This window comes from Balaenoptera borealis, assembly GCF_965194805.1.
Source record: "Balaenoptera borealis genome assembly, chromosome: 9".
NCBI classification, from domain to species: Eukaryota; Metazoa; Chordata; class Mammalia; order Artiodactyla; family Balaenopteridae; genus Balaenoptera; species Balaenoptera borealis.
In genome coordinates, this window is record NC_138873.1 from 9,722,239 (window position 1) to 9,742,252 (window position 20,014).

Below are 20,014 nucleotides of genomic sequence, written 5' to 3' on the forward strand. Positions count from 1 at the left end.
ACACACCCCAGGCCTCTCCCCTACACACCCTACACCCGCCAGGCCTCTCCCCTACACACCCTACACCCGCCAGGCCTCTCCCCTACACACCCTACACACCCCAGGCCTCTCCCCTACACACCCTACACACCCCAGGCCTCTCCCCTACACACCCTACACACCCCAGGCCTCTCCCCTACACACCCTACACACCCCAGGCCTCTCCCCTACACACCCTACACCCGCCAGGCCTCTCCCCTACACACCCTACACCCGCCAGGCCTCTCCCCTACACACCCTACACACCCCAGGCCTCTCCCCTACACACCCTACACCCGCCAGGCCTCTCCCCTACACACCCTACACACCCCAGGCCTCTCCCCTACACACCCTACACACCCCAGGCCTCTCCCCTACACACCCTACACACCCCAGGCCTCTCCCCTACACACCCTACACACCCCAGGCCTCTCCCCTACACACCCTACACACCCCAGGCCTCTCCCCTACACACCCTACACACCCCAGGCCTCTCCCCTACACACCCTACACACCCCAGGCCTCTCCCCTACACACCCTACACACCCCAGGCCTCTCCCCTACACACCCTACACACCCCAGGCCTCTCCCCTACACACCCTACACACCCCAGGCCTCTCCCCTACACACCCTATACACCCCAGGCCTCTCCCCTACACACCCTACATACCCCAGGCCTCTCCCCTACACACCCTATACACCCCAGGCCTCTCCCCTACACACCCTACACACCCCAGGCCTCTCCCCTCCGTGTCCCTGTTAGAACTCCACCTTTCCAGGCCCTGTGCAAATGCCACCTGCCGCCTGTGGAAGCCTCCTGACTTCCCTGCAGGAGATGCAGCCTCCTTTTGGACCCCACTCCTACCTCCAGTGCACGCTATGACATTTTTATGTCACTTAAGACTTATTCTGCTTGTAAGAAACCAGAGTCAGAGCTCAGATCTTGGCATCCACAGATGCTCGTTGAGAAGAATGAGTCACCCTGTGCTTCATCGCTCCTCTGGCCTCTGGTTGATGTGCTTTGAAGCTCAAGGCTGATGGATCGTTCTAGACTTTGTAACCCTGGCACGTTTTGGGCCCAGGTGGTGGGCATTCAGTATAATGATTTTGAAGGAGGCAGATGCTGAGTGGACCTCCTTCGTTGGACCTGCCTGGCTGGGTGGATTGAAGACCCAGTGCCATCCTTTTGGGAGAAGATTCTCCTTTTGTCTCTTTCCCCGGGGAAGGCCAGGGGGGCCCTTGAAAGCCCAGGCAGCCACCCCACTTCTCACTGAACCCCAGAAGCCCGCACCCCACTGCCCGTGCTTCTCTGAAGCAGAGATGAAAGGGAAGAAATGGCCACAGTCACGGGAAGCCAGTACAGGAAACGGGAGGTGGAGAGGGAGCAGGAAGAAGAGGATGGAGGATGGTCCAGGGGCTCTGAGGCTGGACGTGCTCTTGCCAAGGGTGACCCTGGTGGCCGAACGTCCTTCCGCTTCCCCACCACAGCCTAGGAAGGGCCTGCTCAGTGCCCGCAAGCGAGCCAGAGCCAGGCGTTCTACCCACAGCCACTTACGACGATTCCTCCCTGCCCCCTCCCGCTCCTTCTCACCTGTGTCTCCTTCCCACCTCCTCCCGGAAAGTTAGTAGAAGGGAAGACATCATAAAGATCAGAGCAGAAATAAATGAAATAGAAACGAAGAAAACAATGGCAAAGATCAATGAAACTAAAAGCTGGTTCTTTGAGAAGATAAACAAAATTGATAACCCTTTAGCCAGACTCATCAAGAAAAAAAGGGAGAGGACTCAGATCAATAAAATTAGAAATGAAAAAGAAGTTACAACTGACACCGCAGAAATACAAAAGATCATAAGAGACTACTGCAAGCAACTCTATGCCAACAAAATGGACAACCTGGAAGAAATGGACAAATTCTTAGAAAGGTACAACCTTCTAAGACTGAACCAGGAAGACATAGAAAATATGAACAGACCAATCACAAGTAATGAAATTAAAACTGCGATTAAAAATCTTCCAACAAACAGAAGTCCAGGACCAGATGGCTGGTCACAGGCGAATTGTATCAGACATTTAGAGAAGAGCTAACACCCATCCTTCTCAAACTCTTCCACGCTGGAACTAGACACCATCCCCTGGACACCTGGCTCACTTCCTGAATGAGCTGGTTGATGCCTTTCTGCTATAAAGTCCTGCTGGTTGCATGTGGGCCTGATGAAGAGCTTTTAGTTTATCAATGTTCCCATCATTCATGGCAGTATTTCTGATAAGGAGTCCTGGCTAATTAGCCATTTTTGTTTCTAATCTCTCCTATTTCACCAACGACAACTTTTTGAGTTGGATATTTTGTAGATTAAATCCACGGTGAGAAACCTTTGCCTGTGCCCCCATTTGTCATCAAAATATTTTTGTATTATTGTCACGAGATCAGATTGGAGGCCACTGAAGCATTTTAAATATATTTTCTTGCCCGAGAACACTCCGCAGGGGTCACTTGCAAAGGCTGCTCTGGACTTTCCTGGGCTCGGGCAATTCAGCCAGAAAACCTCCTCTTGTTTTAAGAACTTGGTACTTTGCAGATTCTTGCACAGACTGCAGGTCCGGAGCGGACGAGCCGTGGGCGGCGCTGCCATCATCAGAGGACGGCTTCTGTGAGTGTGAAACATCACAGATCAGTCTCATCCATCATAAATCGACCACCTCAAAAGAGACTCCCAAACTCTTAGGGCCTCAGCAGCGGAAGGGAGCTTAGAGCTACTGAGTTTAATATTTATCTGATGCTAGAATCTCCTACCACCCTGACCAGCAGGATGCGTCCTCTTTTGGAGTGCCACTGTCCCTGTGACCTGTCCTCCCCAGGCCATGCCATTCCTGAGCAGCCCCCGGGGTTAGCGCACCTTTCTCGGGAGCTAAAAGCTGCCCCTTAGAAGTTTCCACCCGGCCATCTCCATGGCACCTCCAAAGCCACACAGGTGTCCAGAGGAAAAGCAGGAGCCAGAAATACTGAACAGGCATCCTGATGGGACCCAACCTTACTTATCACACATATGTTATCCCTTATAACCAGAACTCATTTTTTCAAAAATACATCACAACCCAGTAGAACCTAAAGCATACATTTTCTTCTGGAATATGAATTTATGATAAAGCATCAGAACTCAGCACTTCTTAATAGACTCACTCAATAAGAGGGCATCTTCCCCAAAGCATGAATTTAAACAGAAAACACGTGGCCAGAACAGACTGTCTTAGGTCTTCACACCATTGACTGGGGAGAGGTGTTACAGGCACACACAAAATGTTTCTGTGCTTTGTAATTAAAAAACGCAGCACTTTGCTTTCGTATGGGTGGGTCTGCCATTCCTGAAATTCTCCACTGCTTCCAAAGAAAATAAAGAAGATCCGGGTTGGGAGCGTTGCCCAGACCGCTCACGTTGCCTCCCTGCTCCTCCCTCCCTACTGGCAGCTTTTCTTCACATTCCTCCCGAGCCTTGCTCTTGGTTCTGCTTTATTCAGAGAGAGGAATGGAGTGCTTTTATCAGAGGGTCTCTATGTTGGCTGGGCAGCTCCCCGGGATATTTTGGCTTCAGCTTTAGGTCACCTTTTTCCAGGCAGGAGCCCAGCCTGACAGTGGATCAGGAGGTGCCACAAAACCAAGTGGGGACCAAGTCAGCAGGAGGAAAGTTACATAATAACTTTATCTACTAAATTGTGAAGGGTTGGCTAATTCAACAAGGACCTCATGGGGCATTCTGTTAGCATTTTCAACCTGAACTCAGGGCAGGAGATATATGTGTGTGTATGTATTCTTCTATATGTGTATGTATACACATATATATACACATATATGTGCATATATGTATGTATATATACACATACACACATATACATATATATGTGTATGTATGTGTGTGTGTGTATATATATATTATATATATATATATTTTAAAGCCCATCCATTTTTGTCTCCCATTCCCTCTCTCCTAGACTAACAGAAAGGGCAGAAAGGGAAGGGAGGGAATTCACAGTCAACTCAAGAAGTGACCTGGTGACTTCTAGTGAGCTTCCTGGATGGGCTCAGAGAGAGATCCTCGCAAACCCACCTGCACTTGAGTGCCTGATTCCTGGGTACATCCTACCTGAAGGCCTGTGGGGTTGACAGGACAATGGCCTCCCCAAAGATGCCCTAATCCCTAGCAGCTGTGAATACATTATCCACATGGCAAAGGGGAGTCTGTAGATTGAAGGTCATTGGCCTTGAGATGGGGAGATTTTCCTGAATGATCTGGATGCGGCCACTGTTTAAAAGCAGAAAGCCTTTCTGGCTGAGGTCAGAGAGGTGAGCGGAAGAGGCAGGAGAGACTCAGAGCGTGAGAGGGATTTGATCCCCTGTTGCTGGCCTTGAAGAGGAAGGGAGGAGTCAGGGAACAGAGCAAGGAAAGGGGCCCTCGGTCCTACACCCCATGAGTTCAGTCAACTACCTGAATGAGCCGGAAGAGGATTCTCCCCTGAGACTTCAGATAAGAATCCAGGCTGGTGACACCTTGGTTTCAGCCTGGGACCCAGAAAAGAAATCAGCCGAGCCTACTGGACTTCTGACCTACAGAACCGGGTGATAATAAATTTATGTTGCTTTAAGCCTCTTTTTTTGTGGCTGTTTGTTACAACAGCAACAGGAAGCTAATACAGCCGGCACGTGCCAGAGCCGTGCCAGAGTGCTGGGAAAGGCCCTGGCCCAGATGTGCCAGGGTGCCCCGCAGCTGTGTCTGGAGGCTGTAAGGGGCCTGACACGCACTCAGAGCAGGTTGTGTTGCCACAGCTGCAGCTGCCAAGCTTCTGAATGTGGAGGACATGCCTGGATAACACCTGTAAAAGGGAAAAATGCCTGGCTGTTGGTTGAGAGGCTCAGCCCTGGGTATGGCAGCACCGTTTGGAAAGGCAGTGGCTGAGATTCGTATGAGCTTTCAAGAACCGCGCCATAGGAGAAACTCTTTACCTCTACTTGAGAATGATATTTCAAGGGAAAATAAGTTAAAATTTGCTCTGAAACAAGTAAGAGCATTTCTCTCCTTCGTCCCCTTTCCACACGAACAGCACAGTTTGCACATCACTCAGACACACTGTCACTCCTTCTCTCAGCAACGTTTGTCTGCTCCCCTTACTGGAGAACGCAATGCTCTTGATTACACAGACTATGAGCACAGCCAAACCAGGAGAACAAGCAGACGTGTGCTCTAGAAGGACGTTCTGGCAGAGCTGCCCATCGCGTATATTGCCACACGGTCGTCCAGCACGGGCCCAAGGTCTCAGGAAAGGCACAGGTGCCCGGGACAGGGGAGGGGAGGTGGCTAAGCCTGCCACACTCTTGAGGCTTCAGAAAGCATTCCAGCTGGCAGCCCAGACCTCAGTGCCGGTTCTGAGCTGCATTCATAAAACTTAACAAGACCAGCATGTTTTCATGATGGAACTGATTTCCTGCAAGACTTAGACGAGCCTCTTCTTCAGGGAAGAAAAGACAAGGCTTGGCTGTAAGCTATGCCAAAGCAACATGCCTTGAAAACCGAAGGACACAGAGAAGGGATGATGGTGGAGGATGGTTACCCCTAGCAGGGTTGGGGAGGGAAACGAAGGATGGCATTTCCCATGGGACCTGCTTTTAGCAGCCACCGATGCTGAGAATTTCATTCCCAGCACAACCTTTCCTTCTGGCCAACTTCTAGCTAACTCTAGCTTCTCAGATCATTAACAGAAGACAGGACATACCTGTGAAATGTACTCTCCAAGAGCCTTTGTACATCTTCATCTGTCCCTGTCCCCTTTTTAAGAGATTAGCAGCTGACTACAGAATCTGTAGTAGCTGCTAAAATTCTGTGCTGCCCATGAACACAGAGGCACCAAAAAGGAGACACTTTATACCGCGTGTGTGTGTGTGTGTGTGTGTGTGTGTGTATACATATATGAGACCATATGTACTCATCACACACACACCAGCTTCCAGGGACATGGGCTGGTTTATTTTAACAGCTAAATGATGGACATGATATGTATATCTTAGCAGAGTTCTTCATTCTTTAAGAATTCTCTACCACAAGATGAGGATTACTCCTGGGAGTGACAAGGAGTTCAAGTCCAGTCTAACTGGTTATGTGAAGAAAGAGAGGTGGGTCCCAGGTGGAGCCAGGTCAATGGGTCCAGCTGGCCGACTCTACACCAATTAGTGTCAAACCTAGGGGGACAGGAGAGAGAGTGGGAGCCCATTCAAGCACTTAATGGGTGAAATTTTTCTTTCAAGAACTTCAAAATACTATGCTACATGCCCATATATACTGTTTGGGAGGATGCGATGAATCCAAATGACTTGAGACTGACCATCTTCAATCCATTCAGGGCTATGCAAAGGTGTTCTGTTCCTACAAATAAATACGGGGTTAACCATACCGCCCAGGGGAACACCGAACTGTGCCCCCAGAGAGAACCCACACAGAGGGTCTGAGGATCCCCATGTGGTGACTGCACCAAGACGGGACCCACACAGGGGCGTCTGTAAATATTCTGTAGGGACCAGCTGCTGATCAAAATGAAGTCAGTTGGAACTCAGCCTGACTTCTCCCCAGACCAACCTGATGTAACGCAAATCAGTGTGGGTTTCTGGGGGTGGGCAAGAATTCACACTTAGTTTTCTAGTGAAAGAGCACTTCAACTTAAACAAGGCTAAATGAGTCACTTCGAGGTTCAAGCATGCAGTGGCTGTTACTCACACAAGTGAGTATTAGGGAGTTCTTTGGATACTTTACAGAAGGAAAGGGAACACGATTTATGAGAAGGAAAGCCAAGGCACAAGATGAAGAGGTTATTGAGTAGAAGGCCAGTCCAATACTTAACACATTAGCATTGTAAAAAACAACAACCAGAAAGGATATCTTGCAGGACTGTCCTTAAGAGCATTTAGGAATCCTGCTTGCTGTGAACCTGTGGGAATGAAAGCAGAATTTAGTATTCAAACATCACCTCCAGAAAACAGCCTTCAGGCTGAAAGCTCTCTCATCTACATAAAAATAATAGGTATCTAAAGAGCAATTAAATAATTACATTTTGTAGTTCTGTAGAACCCAGTGCACTGATCAGAGACTGAGATTCCACTGAAGCTATTCAACAAGAAAATGGCAGATTCATAAGCAGACCCAACATCTGCAGGATATTTTTTCAATAAAAGCAGATGGATGTCTGCATACTTTCCCATAAATTATAGTTCTGATTACTCCTTTGTTTTCCTCATTTTAATGGGAAAACAGAATACTGTATGCTATTTTTTTCTCTTCTTTTATGAAAGACTGTTTTCCCAAAGTTTGTTAACTTTTGACCCTGGGCATCCTGTAAACTAGGCTACGTATAAAAGATGTCTTTCTCTGCATCCCAGAGTAAACAAACTCACAAAGCTGAAGTTTATTACTGATTCCTTCTGGGTTTGAGACATATTAATATGAACTGTCTGCACAAGAAAACATGTCTTCAGGGGCCTGAGTAAAGATGCATCTGACAAGAAGCGATTTTTATTTTATGTATTGGCGTTAAATGCTTTTTAAAAAGGAAAGCCCTCACGGAGGAGCTCTTGGTGGCCCCACCTTGGGGTGGCGAGGCTGGGTCCATGTGTTTTGGGGACAAACTCTGGCCCTGGGGCGGCTGTGAGATAAGCAGGGAGGACAGATGCCATGGGACCGGTTCTAGCGCACCTCCGTGGCCTTGTCTGCTGGCGAGGCTGCAATGTGGGAGAGAGAGGCAGGGCCCCAGACTCCTCTGTGTAACTGGAGGCCAGGCTGGCTACTGGGAGGCTAAGGTTGGGACGGCTCCAGTTCTTCCTCGAGCTCCCATCCCCTCTGTGCCCACGGGCCACCGCGGAAGCACGAGGATGTGCCGTTTGCTAGGATGCCAACCGGTGGGAGAGCTAACGAGGAAAGGTGTTCTCTTCCATCCCTGCTAGGCCAGGAGGGTGAAGCCAGCACATGGACAGATCTTAGAGCAAACACAATCTTGAGGCAAAAGGAGGGACGAAAAGAAATGATTTCTCTTTCCCTACTGAACCCAAATTGCATCGCTTTCCCCGACTCTGCTTCCAGATGTCACCTTGCCAGCAATCTCTGTGACCGCGGGCTTCCTCCCCGGCCACCCCTCGCTGTCCTGTGTCCCCTCTCAGAGCCCACTTCCTGGCAGGGAGGACTCAGGGAACAGTCCCCCAGCTGCTCTCAAACAGCTCTCTGCCTTTGCCAAGGCTTCCAGAATCTTAGGGGGATCACAGAGCCTCGTAAAACCTCTTGCCCTTCCTGAGAGCAAATGGGGGGTCAGGCGGGCTTGTTCAGTGGGGCTTGTAGTGAGGATGCCGAAGCAGGGGAGAGGAAAACTTTTATTTGCTTCTGTCCAAAACAGTCGGGTAACTTGCAGGCAGATAAGTTCAGAATGCTTTTTTTGTGGAAGACTGGATTACCAGTACATCAGCATAAACTACAGCAAGCTCCATTTTGCCGAAACTACGGGGAGTAAAACTTTAGAGGAGATGAAAAATGCCACTGTGGTGGCAGGCGTCGCTGTGTGTGCCTCTGCGTGTGTTTGTGTTCCCAGAGTTTATGTGCGAGGCTGAGCAAGTGAAAACTGCTTGATATCCAGAATGTAGGGGCAAGGCCATAAATGAATGTGACTGTAGATAGATAGACAGATAGGTAGATAGGCATTTTGAAGTTGCTAAAGATGATATAAGATGTAATGTTAAATATACATATATATTTAAGATATAAGATGTTAAAGACTATTTTTCAGTGTCATAAATATGCTGGAATATCAGTACTTCTGTCTTCTCTAGTTGTGTAAGCAATTGCTTCTACTGTCTATTAACACATACATAGGACCCTAGTTACACTTTTGCCATTTTGAGACTCTGAAAATAGAACAGGTGCCTCGGCAGAGTGCTGCAGCATCCTTCCCAGGAGGTGTGGAAGGGGTCTCTAATGAACGTTAATCCTCTTCTACCCATCCCACCAAGTTATGGTTCTCAAGCATGTATTACAAATTTGTGTCACGTTCAGATAAAAGGATTTCAGTCAGAAAGAATGGGAACCAGGATTTTAAATGCCTAAGAAAATTTGGGATAGGCCATTCATGTCCAAAATTGACCAATATTTAAAAAGAACTGATGTTAAACTTTCCATACCAGCCTCTTCCCCCAGCCCCCGTACAAACCCCACCAAGAGAGCAGCGGGGAGAATGTGTGCGTCTAAGTTCAGCCTTAGCACACTGTGGTTTCAGCACTGCTGCAGGGAAGTAAGTGAGGCGTGTGTCCAGGTACTTCTGGAAACATTCCAGAGAGAGGCTCTGTACTTGCTAATGGGCGGGTGTACTTCAGGAATGTGGACAGAGGCCATGCTGGTCTTTAATGTTGCTAATGGAACTGTAATGGAAGTTTAAGGCTCACATTTATAGGTCAAAGCCAAGTGGCTTCCTTCTCATCACTCCCTATTACAGGAAAGTGAGGGGCCAGGAAATGGAAGAAATTCAAAGTTATGACCTCAGGAAGGGTAATGAAAAATGCCATTTGCTTAGGCAAATATATATTAAAGTCATTTATAGCCACACTTCATTTTTAATAAAGTTGCTTCCTTCATATGCCAGGGGTAGCTTGCCAATGTTCTGGCAGGTAATTAAACATCTTATCAAATATATATCTTTAACATTTATAGATATGTCTGTAAGAAAGCTCAGTCTTTATCCCCATTTTTTTTTTTTTTAGGGAGGGTGACCTTTCCTGCTTAAGTAGATATCACATTAAACAAAAAAAAAGCTCTTGTTCAATGGGTATCATTACAGCACATTATCCTTTGTGAAAACGTGGGAGTAATTTTTCCTGGGGATCCATTAGCAGAAGAGAAAGTGAAGTCACGAGGGTGGAATAGGGACCATGTATCAAGGAGAAGGTCTTGTAAGTGAAAGAGTCTGATCCAGGGTGCCCCTGGCAGCTGCTGTGGGAAAGATGGGGATGGGGGGTGGGAGGGAGAGAGGCGGGGTGACAAGGCTGGGAGGGAGGTGAGAAACAAAAGGGGGCAGGCTGGAAGCCAGGAGGGGGCTAGGGAGAAGGGGAAAGAGAAGAAAGAGAGAGCCCGGAATGACCAAAATATTAAATCAAAATTAAATCAGAAAACTAAAGTCAGGCAAATGGTTACATACGTAATCTGATTTCGCCAGCATACTTACGAAGAATGACGTGGGTGATAACGAATGCAAATATAAAGACTGTCAGAAAAGACAGAGATAAAATAAACATATAAAAAAATCTGTAGTTTCTTTTCCCCACACAGTTGCCTACCCAGGGACAGTGGTGATCAAATCGTTCTGAAATGAGAGGCAGAAAAAAAAAAAGGAAATCAATTAATAAAATGTATTTTCACTTGAGGGAGCTCCCCCCCAATTCTCTAATAATATAACAAAATGGTATCATTGTATATACGTACTTCCAAATTCACCACTCAGAGAAATGCTTACCGTTAAGACATTTCAAGAACATAATTATTCTTTCAACAGAGCTTAGCTGTTTTGAAAAAAACAAAACGTGTGCATTCTATTCTCATTACAATAGAAAAGTAAAGATTTCCCTCTTTTGTACAAGAAAGCTCTTTGGTTCACAGAACAATCTTCCCTTAAGATGGTACCAACACTCTTGATGGTAATTGCTGGGCTGGGCTGGGCTGGGCTGGGGCTCAGCCTTTCATGGGTGTGTGGTACTGACTGACCATCTTTCCTGGTAAGTGGCCAAGACAGAGGCCACTAGGGGCCTGGGACAGGACAGAGGGACAATCCCTTGTTCTCCCATCCCAGTTACAGCTGTTTTCTAAAAAACGTCTCTGCTATTTCAATAGTCGTAGGAGAATTGATAGCATTTTAAAAATGATCTATGATCTTCAAATAATGTAATACACCTGATCTTTTAGTCCACAATTCTCAGCTTCCTTACCTGTAAGACAAGAATATTGTATAGAGTCTTGTCGGGCTAAATACCGTCTGGGAAAGTATTTTTTAAAAAACAGTATGCGGTGCTTTAAGGTTTGTCAAGAGATGTCACGTACATCAATACATTTGGCCTTGAAACATTCCTATGAGGAAAATGATGCTGCTCCCCTATTTTACAGATGAGCAAACTGAGGCTTAGAAGGGAGACTGCCTGCAGGGGCCGTACAGCTCAGAGGCAGTGGAACTAGAATCGAGGCCAGGTCTTTCTCGGGGCTGATCCTGTCTTCCCAACGCACAGGCTGCCTTGAGCACTTGGTAAATGACTGAGCACTGGCTTTGGGCATTTTTATACTGTTATCCCAAACCTGTGTCGTCTCACCTTGGGGATTTCACACAAAGTCTGCAGGACATTTGTGATTTGTTCTTCCCCTTGCAAGCAATAGCTAAGTGCTTCTCTACTCTTCAGCTGATCTATTCAGAAGGCCTACCCAGAGTGTCGCTCTAACACACCCACTCACAGCAGACTGCCTGCCGCAGGTCGGGGAGGAAAATGCTACCCTTTTTCACTTGGGCTCTTATCCAAGCTTAGCTTTTACCCAATTTTCACATCTTATCTGTCTATATGTGCTTTGAAAACATACAGAGAGGCCTCTGTGAGGTGTGACTCTGTAAACAAAACATCATAAAGTTATGCAAGGCAGTGTTTCCTTTCTTTCTGGTCACATATCATACACCACTCATCTCATATTTTATGTCTAGTGCAAGCTTATTTCTTGAAAAGGGCATGAGGACGCCTGGAGACAGTGGTGGCAGAGGAACTGTAAGATCCATCGTTGTCTGCAAATGACATCAACAAGCAGCAGCCAGTCTGAGCAGAGGACACCCAGAGAGAAATTTCAAAGCTCACCAGCCTGGTGACAACCTGATGGCCTATAAGATGCTGACATTCAAAGGAAAGCAACTCCTATTGGTGTGTCCGTGTGAGTGACACGCTAACATGTGTTACCAACCCCACACAGCTGGAAAAGTTAATCCCTGCGCAAAAAACAACCTCATTTCCCCAAGTCACTGATCTACACAGGCTGTATAATGGAGAGGTCTATATGAAACAGGCAAAAATAGAGAAGAAATCAGAGTCATAGGGAAGGCGGGAGGGAGGGAGACGCAAGAGGGAAGAGATATGGGGACATATGTATATGTATAACTGATTTACTTTGTTATAAAGCAGAAACTAACACACCATTGTAAAGCAATTATACTCCAATAAAGATGTTAAAAAAAAAAAAAAAAGAAATCAGAGTCAGTGGAATTTTCCTAAGACTTTGAGGCTGTCATTTTGAGAAACCTCTTTTCTTCTTAACACACGCCTGTGGAAAGTGAGAATGACAAGTGGAGGCTGGGGAAGCCCAGGTTAGGTTGGCACCTCTGGTTTCAGCTGTGAAGGCTGATCTCCAGATGCCAAGCAGGTGGTGGACTGAGCCTCTTCATTAAAGTGAGACTTGCCCACCAGCAGAGGAGACATCAGGGCTTGGGAGGCAGAATTAACACTGCGGATCCCCCCCAGGCCAAGTACCAAGGTCTTCATGGCTCCTGGTAATCATTTCTATGGGGGCAGGTGGTAGCTGTAATTTTAGCTTAGAAAGTTTACTATTAGCTAAGCTGAGATAATGTGCTTTCCCGAGCTGCCAAGGAATGAAAGCAACAGATGGGGCACATGAGACCCTTGGGCACGGGGTCTGGGGGGCTTCGGAGGAAACTAGTGCTGTCTCAGAATGGGTGCGAACACCTGGGTCCCTGGCAGCCCTGAGCTGGAAGCAGTTTCCATTGGAAATTTGTCTTACTGAAAACTTTTTCTTGGCTGACGAAATTCCCACTAACAATGTAGGCTTGCGGAGAAATGCTTCCATTTAACGGTCTTCATGTTCTCCTTTGTGAGTGTTGTATGCGCGCTGGTAAATGAGCCTGAGGGCTGGGTGCGCACATCTGTGGAAGAAGGAAGCTCAGAGCCCAGGGCCGCCTCCCGGACCCCGGTACCCTCCTCCATCCTCCCTGACTTCCGGGGTGTCGGGGCGGGAGAGGGGGCTGCACCCCGGGCTGGGCCTGCGCCTCTTCTCTGCGGACTCTCTCTCTCTCTCACCCAGTAATCTCCTCCCCCCCGGGGTTCAAATGCCAGCTCTACACTGAGGACGCCCAAACGGCCGCCGCCGCCTTCATCCACCTTGTCTAAAATCATCTGATTTATTTTTACTTGCTTTTGCCTGCCAGCTCCACCGAGCCTTTAATAAATATTCGTCAAGGACTGAATAAACCCTCATGCTACCACGAGGACGTGCCGTGAGCAAGCACGTTGCCCAGGGCTGCACGGCTAACAGCAGCCAGGCGGCCCGGTTCTAGCGCCTTCCAGAACTCTTCCCCCCACCAAACGCCCCGCCACCCGGGGTGAGCGTCCCCGTGAGCCCCGCACCGTATCAAGCGCTGGGACCACTAAGAAGAGAAACAGCGGCGTAAGGAACCCTCCACGGCTTCCAGCAGTTCCCTGTCTCGTTGGCGAGGGCACTATTTTCACAACCCAGAATATTCCTCAGACCCAAAGAATGAGCCTCTAACAGAGGAAAACCGAATTTCGCGAGAAAACCAGCCTGTTCTCTGACGATGCTGGTGGCACACAGCGCCCTCCCTGACGGGCCGAGGAGAGAATCGGGGCGAGGGGCCCTCGCCCCGCCCTCACTGGCTCCACACAGGGGGGCCCGTGCTCCTGTTTCCAGGAGGGAGAGCAGACAAGAGCCGGCACCAGCTGGCACACGGGTGGCTCCTCGGGACTGAGTGAGGCAGTGATGGCCGGAGGGAGAACATCTGGAGCCGGGCCACAGCTGGCCACGTGGCTGCATGCACCGCACCACCTGACATGCTTCAAACAACTGCTATCAGAGGGCAGACTGCGTATTTTCCGTGTGGAAAAACTGGATGGTGTGTCCTAGGCACCAGGGGGTGGGTGGGGGTGCGTGATGGCGGTTCTTTCGGACTTGCTGCGAAATCTCTCAGCTCTGAAGTCTGGGTCCTGCCAGAAAGGAGTGGTCTCTGCGTTGCAGCCTCTCTGGAGGGTCGCTTTAATCAAACGAGGTGCCGTTCCCTACACCAGGCTGCTGGGTACCTGTGCTCAGCTGTGCTAAGCGGAGGGACAGAGCCTCGGGGGAAGGGAATGGAACATGGGGGGCAGGGTGGGGGGTGATAACCTAGAAATTTCTCTAAAATAATGAGAGGTCTGAGTTCGCCAGCTGGGGTGCCCTGCCCACACCCCAGTTAGCGTCACGCTGCCCTGGCGTGGCTTATGGACTTATTTGCCCCTTCTTCCCCAGGTGAGGCCTTGCGGTGAGAAATCATTTCCAGTCACCTAATAGCCCTGGCACCTAAGTGCCTGGCACGTAGCACACACTCGAAAATATACACTAAGCAAAGGAAAAAATGCCATTAATTGCCTTTGGTAGTTTTCCGAATGATCCCTGCTCCTGGCTGCCAGGTGGAGAGACTGGAAAATGCTGATGAAAAGATGAGATTCAGGCATGCCGACTACAGGAAAGGGCAGGGGTCCATGAAATTTGAATATGTGCAGAGAAGGTTGAGGGTTGGAAGATGCGGATAGAGGCTGAAAGAGCCGATGGGACAGTTGTTAGTGTGAGTCAGCTCACAGAGAAGCAGCCTCTGGCCTGTCTCGCTAATGGTGGGAAGCAGAGGTGGTTTTATTAAAAGCTCCATAGGGTGCCATTGGGAGACCCTGAGGCTTCGGGTGGAATTCACATCAGGGGGAATTCCAGGCAACTTCAAAGTCACCAGATCCTAAGTGGGGAAAGAAGGTTCCATTAAGATGGCCAGTGGGAACACAGTTTAGGCGAAGGAGTTATGATGCTATTGTGTTAACCCCAAACTCTAAATGCTAATGAAAAGAATATTATCAATGATGATTAAAGCTACCATTCACTGAGTGCCTCTTCCATCGTTATCTCATTTATCCTTGACCACAGCCCCATGAGGTAGGTGCTTTCCCCACACTCTTCAGACGAGGGTGCCACTGAACCAGGTGAGGTACCGCAGGTGCTGAGCTGAGGGATTAGGCCACTCCTCTGATTACAGGAAGATTTGATTTCCTGGAGAGATGGAGTATGAAAAAGAGGCCTTAAAAATAAGTAGAAATGGAGACGTATTAAAATTGGGCAGGGAGAGAAAAATCCACTGAAATATTAAGGGAAATACTAATGGAAACGTATTTGCAAAAGTTGTGTTTGAAGGTTGCCAGAAAAGGAATAAAAGCGTTTGAAAATGTTAAGAATTTGAAATCTCCCAGAAGTCAGGCCCTCAAGAGATAAATAAAATCATATCCTCTGGCCAAGCAATTCTGAGTTTTCCATACAGTGGTCCTGGGCTCTGTGGCCTGCGTCTCCTCTCTGCAAGGGTGTCTCGAGAAAACCGCGATGTGAAACTTCTCATTTAAATGTTAATTACATTTAAATTAAGGTAAATGTTTTTAAAGGTATGAAGGGGAAAATTACTTTTTCTTTAAACCTAGGACTTTTTTGCCTCCAAAATTAGAAAAATGTTGCCTCATGAGGTATCTTTTGCCTCTTTAGAATGATGAATGTTGAGATATAGTGGTACGTGTGTTATTACCTGGCCTTTATGGTTCCCACGTAATTGAAAAAATTATGTAATAGGAACATTTAAATATGAAACTAGCTCAAGTATCAGAAGACCATATTCTTAGACACTAAATAATTCATGCTGTTCTAGGTCTTTTGGTAAAATCTAATTATAGCCTTGCCACTGCGTTTAATGATTTCTGGAGAGCAACCTCACCTGCTAACTCCACTCCTCTTCTCACTTTTATCCAAACTTTATTGAGTCCTTGCTATGTGCCAGGCACTGTGCTAAGTATTTCACATGAACTGCGTCACTTAATTCTCAAGAAACCTTGTGAGGTTGATGCTATTATGCCCATTTTACAGAAGAGGAACATGCAGACGGAGGAGTTGGCATTGGAGCCCAGGTGTTAACCTGTACTCTTAACCACCACCTGTTCCCACCTCCCGTGCCAGTTCCCTGCTGGTCACTGTGCCAGGTGGGCCCTGAGGACCCGGCCCCTCCCTCCTGGGGGAGCACACTTGGGCACCCGCAGCTCCAGGCATAGCACATCAGCAGGAATGGGAACAAGAGTGGACCATGGCCACACCGGGACAGGCACTTGTGTCGGTGGCCCCTTGGGCTTCTTCTGGTTCAGGGCATCTACCCTCTGGGGGATGCGGAGAAGACCTAGCTCATGTCTGGTTGCCCACCCTGAATCAAGAAGAAATCTAACCTGTGAAAAGATGGCCTCAGTCTCAGCAAAGTGATCATCAGAAGAAGCGAACTTCTTATGGAGACATACAGATTGGACAAACCTGCTTGCCAAACACTATTTACTGAGACTGTGTGGCTTGGGGGTTATTTGGGGCAAACGGATGTATCAGGGAAGGTTTCTTATGCCCCCCCCAACACTTCTTTGCTCCTTTTCTGAAAATGATTTCTATCTGTTTAATTTTACGGTGCAACAAAATCAAGAAATCATATTAACTAACTCTGTGGCCTTAAAGTATTAATACATCTCTTCTACACGGGGACTTCGTTTCTTTACATGTAAAAAGTTGGATTAAATAAGCTCCAAGACACCTTTGAGATGTAAAATTAAATGTAAAGCAACTCTGTGTTTTATTAACACCTGTAGGGATTCTTCTGGTCTTGAGTCCTTGCCAGTGTCCCATAAATTAAGATTCTGCAGCTTTTAGCTCCTTTTGTTAAAAAATCTAAAAATGTTCAATGTAAAACCAATTAGTAAATGTAGAACCGTTGCAACCGTTACACTACAATTTAACATAACCTTGGACCATACCCCCTACCCCACCCGCATGCTCTCTTTTGCCTCTGCCCTGGCTTTGCCACTAGCCGGCACAGTGCTGAGTCTCTTTGGGCATCAAATGAGGGGGCTTGACTAACGGACAACTAAGGTCCCTTCAGCTCCTCAAAAGGGCAACTTAATATATTTCTGTTTCCTCTAATTTTCTAGGTTTGTTTACCGTTCGTTTTTAACTCCTGTTTCCAATGTCGGGGAAATTCTGTGCTTCTAGGAGGAGAGACAAGCGTGCATGGGAGATGCATTTTGAGGCAACTTATACCATGAGGTAGATCTGCTGATTAGAAACAAAGATGAAGCTGTTGAGAAAAGGGGTGGGGGGAAAGGTCTTTACAGGAAGCAAAGAGAAATAGTTGTTATTTCTAAGAAAGTGAGGGAGAAGGGAGAAAAGGTTTAGTTTGTAATATAAATAGTTTTTGAAAGGAGATGTAAGAAAGTGAATAGAAATGAGATTATTTTTAAAAGTGAATCAGCCTGTTGTGATGCAGAAGGAAACCCTACAATTCCCAGGAGGGTCATAGGTCATCAAATGAAGAGTAAATTCTAACGAGGCAGGAGAATCACCTTCCCTTGTCTCCTCCAGCCCCGCCCCCGCCCCCAACCCAGAGCTCTGTCTTTATCAGACTCAGAACTAGAGCCCCCGCACTGAGGTCTTTGAGCTTCCTGGAATTTAGCTGCTGGATGAGGGCTCTGCATCATTATGATAAAATCAGTAATATAATTTCCAATTTGTACATCCTCAGGAAAACAGTCTTGGTACATTGGTGGTCCTCAGTAGTTCTCCAGCTGTAACTTGCTAAGTTGTGACACTCTGAAATAAGCTCCACTATAAGCAAGTGCTTGAATGCTAGTGAGTCTCCTTCTGGGGCGGCCACTCCCTGACCCCTCTGGGCCCCTCCCAGCATCAGCTCCACTCCGTCTCTGGGTTTGCAGGGCCAGAAACTATGCCTGCAAGGTCTCCTTAATTCTCCACAGAATAAAACAATTATCTTCCGAATCTGAAAAACAAGCTCATGCTATCAACCAACACCTCGCTTTCTCTAGAATTCTCTAGTCTCCATTCCTCTCTAGAAATTCCAAGCCTTGACATCAGTATCAACACCACCTTACATCACAATGGCTTAAACACCTGTAGGGCTTTCTGGTTTTCAATACCCGTTCACATTCTTTACCTCACGTGCGTGCCCCATACCGAACCTCTGACGTGGGCAGCACAGATTCCCAAGTACAGGTGACATACAAAGTGAATCTCACACCAAACGCAACGGCCACAGGCCCAGGGCTCCTCCACGCTACGTCTGGGTCTAGAGCTGCTTCTAATGTCTACTCCCTGCTTCTCCCACTTCCCCACACTCTTTGGACAGGTGTTCTTTCATGGCCAGTTACTATGTTTTTTGAAGCCAGTCAATTTATCCTCAAAGTGAAGGTTTCAGAACTGACTTATGGGTACATTATACACGTAAAGCTAGCAATTCTAAGGCTCTTCAAAACCTTTTAATTTGACTACAATACACAATTGAAAAATTATATTCCTGATGGGCACACTTTTCCAAAGTAAGCCTGCTTCTGTGATCTTGCAGCAAAGAATCTACATCATCTAAGGTGCAGAGAGCTGTGTCTATGAGCAGGGCACAGCAGCCTAATGGAATTGATGATGGTTCCCTTGAACAGCAAACTGTGATATGTCCAAAGTAGTTCTCTTAAAAAAATTTATCCAGAATGAGACCTCTTTGCAAAGCTTCTGAGACACTTCATTTTTCTTAAGTTGAAACTGTAGACCCAACTTCATTATGAGTAGTATTAAAATATAAGACGAGCTCAAGGAAAGAAACACAGCTATGCATTGTGCCTTATACAATTACAAGTGTAATTTCTCATCTGGTAATATAATTATATACGTATTGTGTGTTACAAGATCACGTAGTCAGATGCTGGATGGGAGAGTGAGAGGGGCACACCCTCCCCGTCTAACCCTTCTTCAGTATATGTTCTGACGGTCCCCTGGAGGGCTTATTTTTTTTTTTTTCTTTTTTTTTTTTTAAATAAATTCTGTAAGTACTATTATCTCCTCTTTATAAATTTATTTATTTATTTATTTATTTATTATTTTTGGCTGTGTTGGGTCTTCGTTTCTGTGCGAGGGCTCTCCCCAGCTGCGGCAAGCGGGGGCCATTCTTAATTGCGATGCGCGGGCCTCTCACTGTCGCGGCCTCTCTTGTTGCGGAGCACAGGCTCCAGACGCGCAGGCTCAGTAGTTGTGGCTCACGGGCCCAGTCGCTCCGCGGCACGCGGGATCTTCCCAGACCAGGGCTCGAACCCGCGTCCCCTGCACTGGCAGGCGGACTCTCAACCACTGCGCCACCAGGGAAGCCCTGGAGGGCTTATTTTTATGAGGGTGATATTCACGTTTACAGTGTTCATAATGGTCCTCAGTTTCCCGTTTCTAAAAGGTGGGCGTGGCCAGAAGACCCTCAGGCGCCCTCCCGGTCCAGCCCTCCCAGAGTCAGGAGTCCCTGTGGCTCAGGCCGGCTCTCTGCGAACAAGTCCTGGCTGCCCCACTGTTGGTACAGAACAGAAGCAGAGCTGGACTCATGAGCAGAAGGGGTGTTAGATGCTCAGAAGTCATCCGTAGGGCTTTCCAAAATCCTCACTGCACACTGACTCTGCCCGGACGTTCAGCCCCCTGGAGTACCTGCTTCTCCAGCTGCCTGGGTGGCATTTTAGGGCATGTGCCCGAGATTCCACAATCCTGTGTCCCTTCGGCTCAAGGTTTGGTGACCTACTACAAACACCCAGGCTTGGGAGGGCGCCGTTGGGAGTGGATAACCCCAGTCATTCCTCTCGAGCACAAAGGTTAGCTTGTGCACCCTTGGGCTTTTATGCTTCTCACCGATGTACTTTCCTCGTGTGAGTTCGTGCCATCTTTCCACTGCCTGCTAGCCGTTTCCACCTAACTGTCCCAGAGCCACCTCTCATTCAGCGGGTCCTAAGCTGTGTTTATTATAATCCCTTGTCCTCGCGCCTCACTAACCTGCCTTTTCTTAGTAAATGGCGCCCCCATGCATCTAGTT

At 47.6% G+C, this 20,014-nt stretch overlaps 1 protein-coding gene across 4 annotated transcripts in view; it reads right to left on the minus strand.

Moving 5' to 3' along the window:
- Nucleotides 1-20,014, minus strand: part of ZDHHC14 (zDHHC palmitoyltransferase 14) — a gene marked incomplete at its 5' end in the record, with an annotated part of 272,487 nt that overhangs the window by 31,815 nt on the left and 220,658 nt on the right. For all 4 annotated transcript variants that reach the window (XM_082404609.1, XM_082404607.1, XM_082404608.1 and 1 more), the window contains 2 exons: nt 6,937-6,985; nt 10,253-10,390. In XM_082404609.1, the coding sequence (XP_082260735.1) occupies nt 6,937-6,985; nt 10,253-10,390 (187 nt within the window). The remainder of the gene's footprint in view (nt 1-6,936; nt 6,986-10,252; nt 10,391-20,014) is intronic.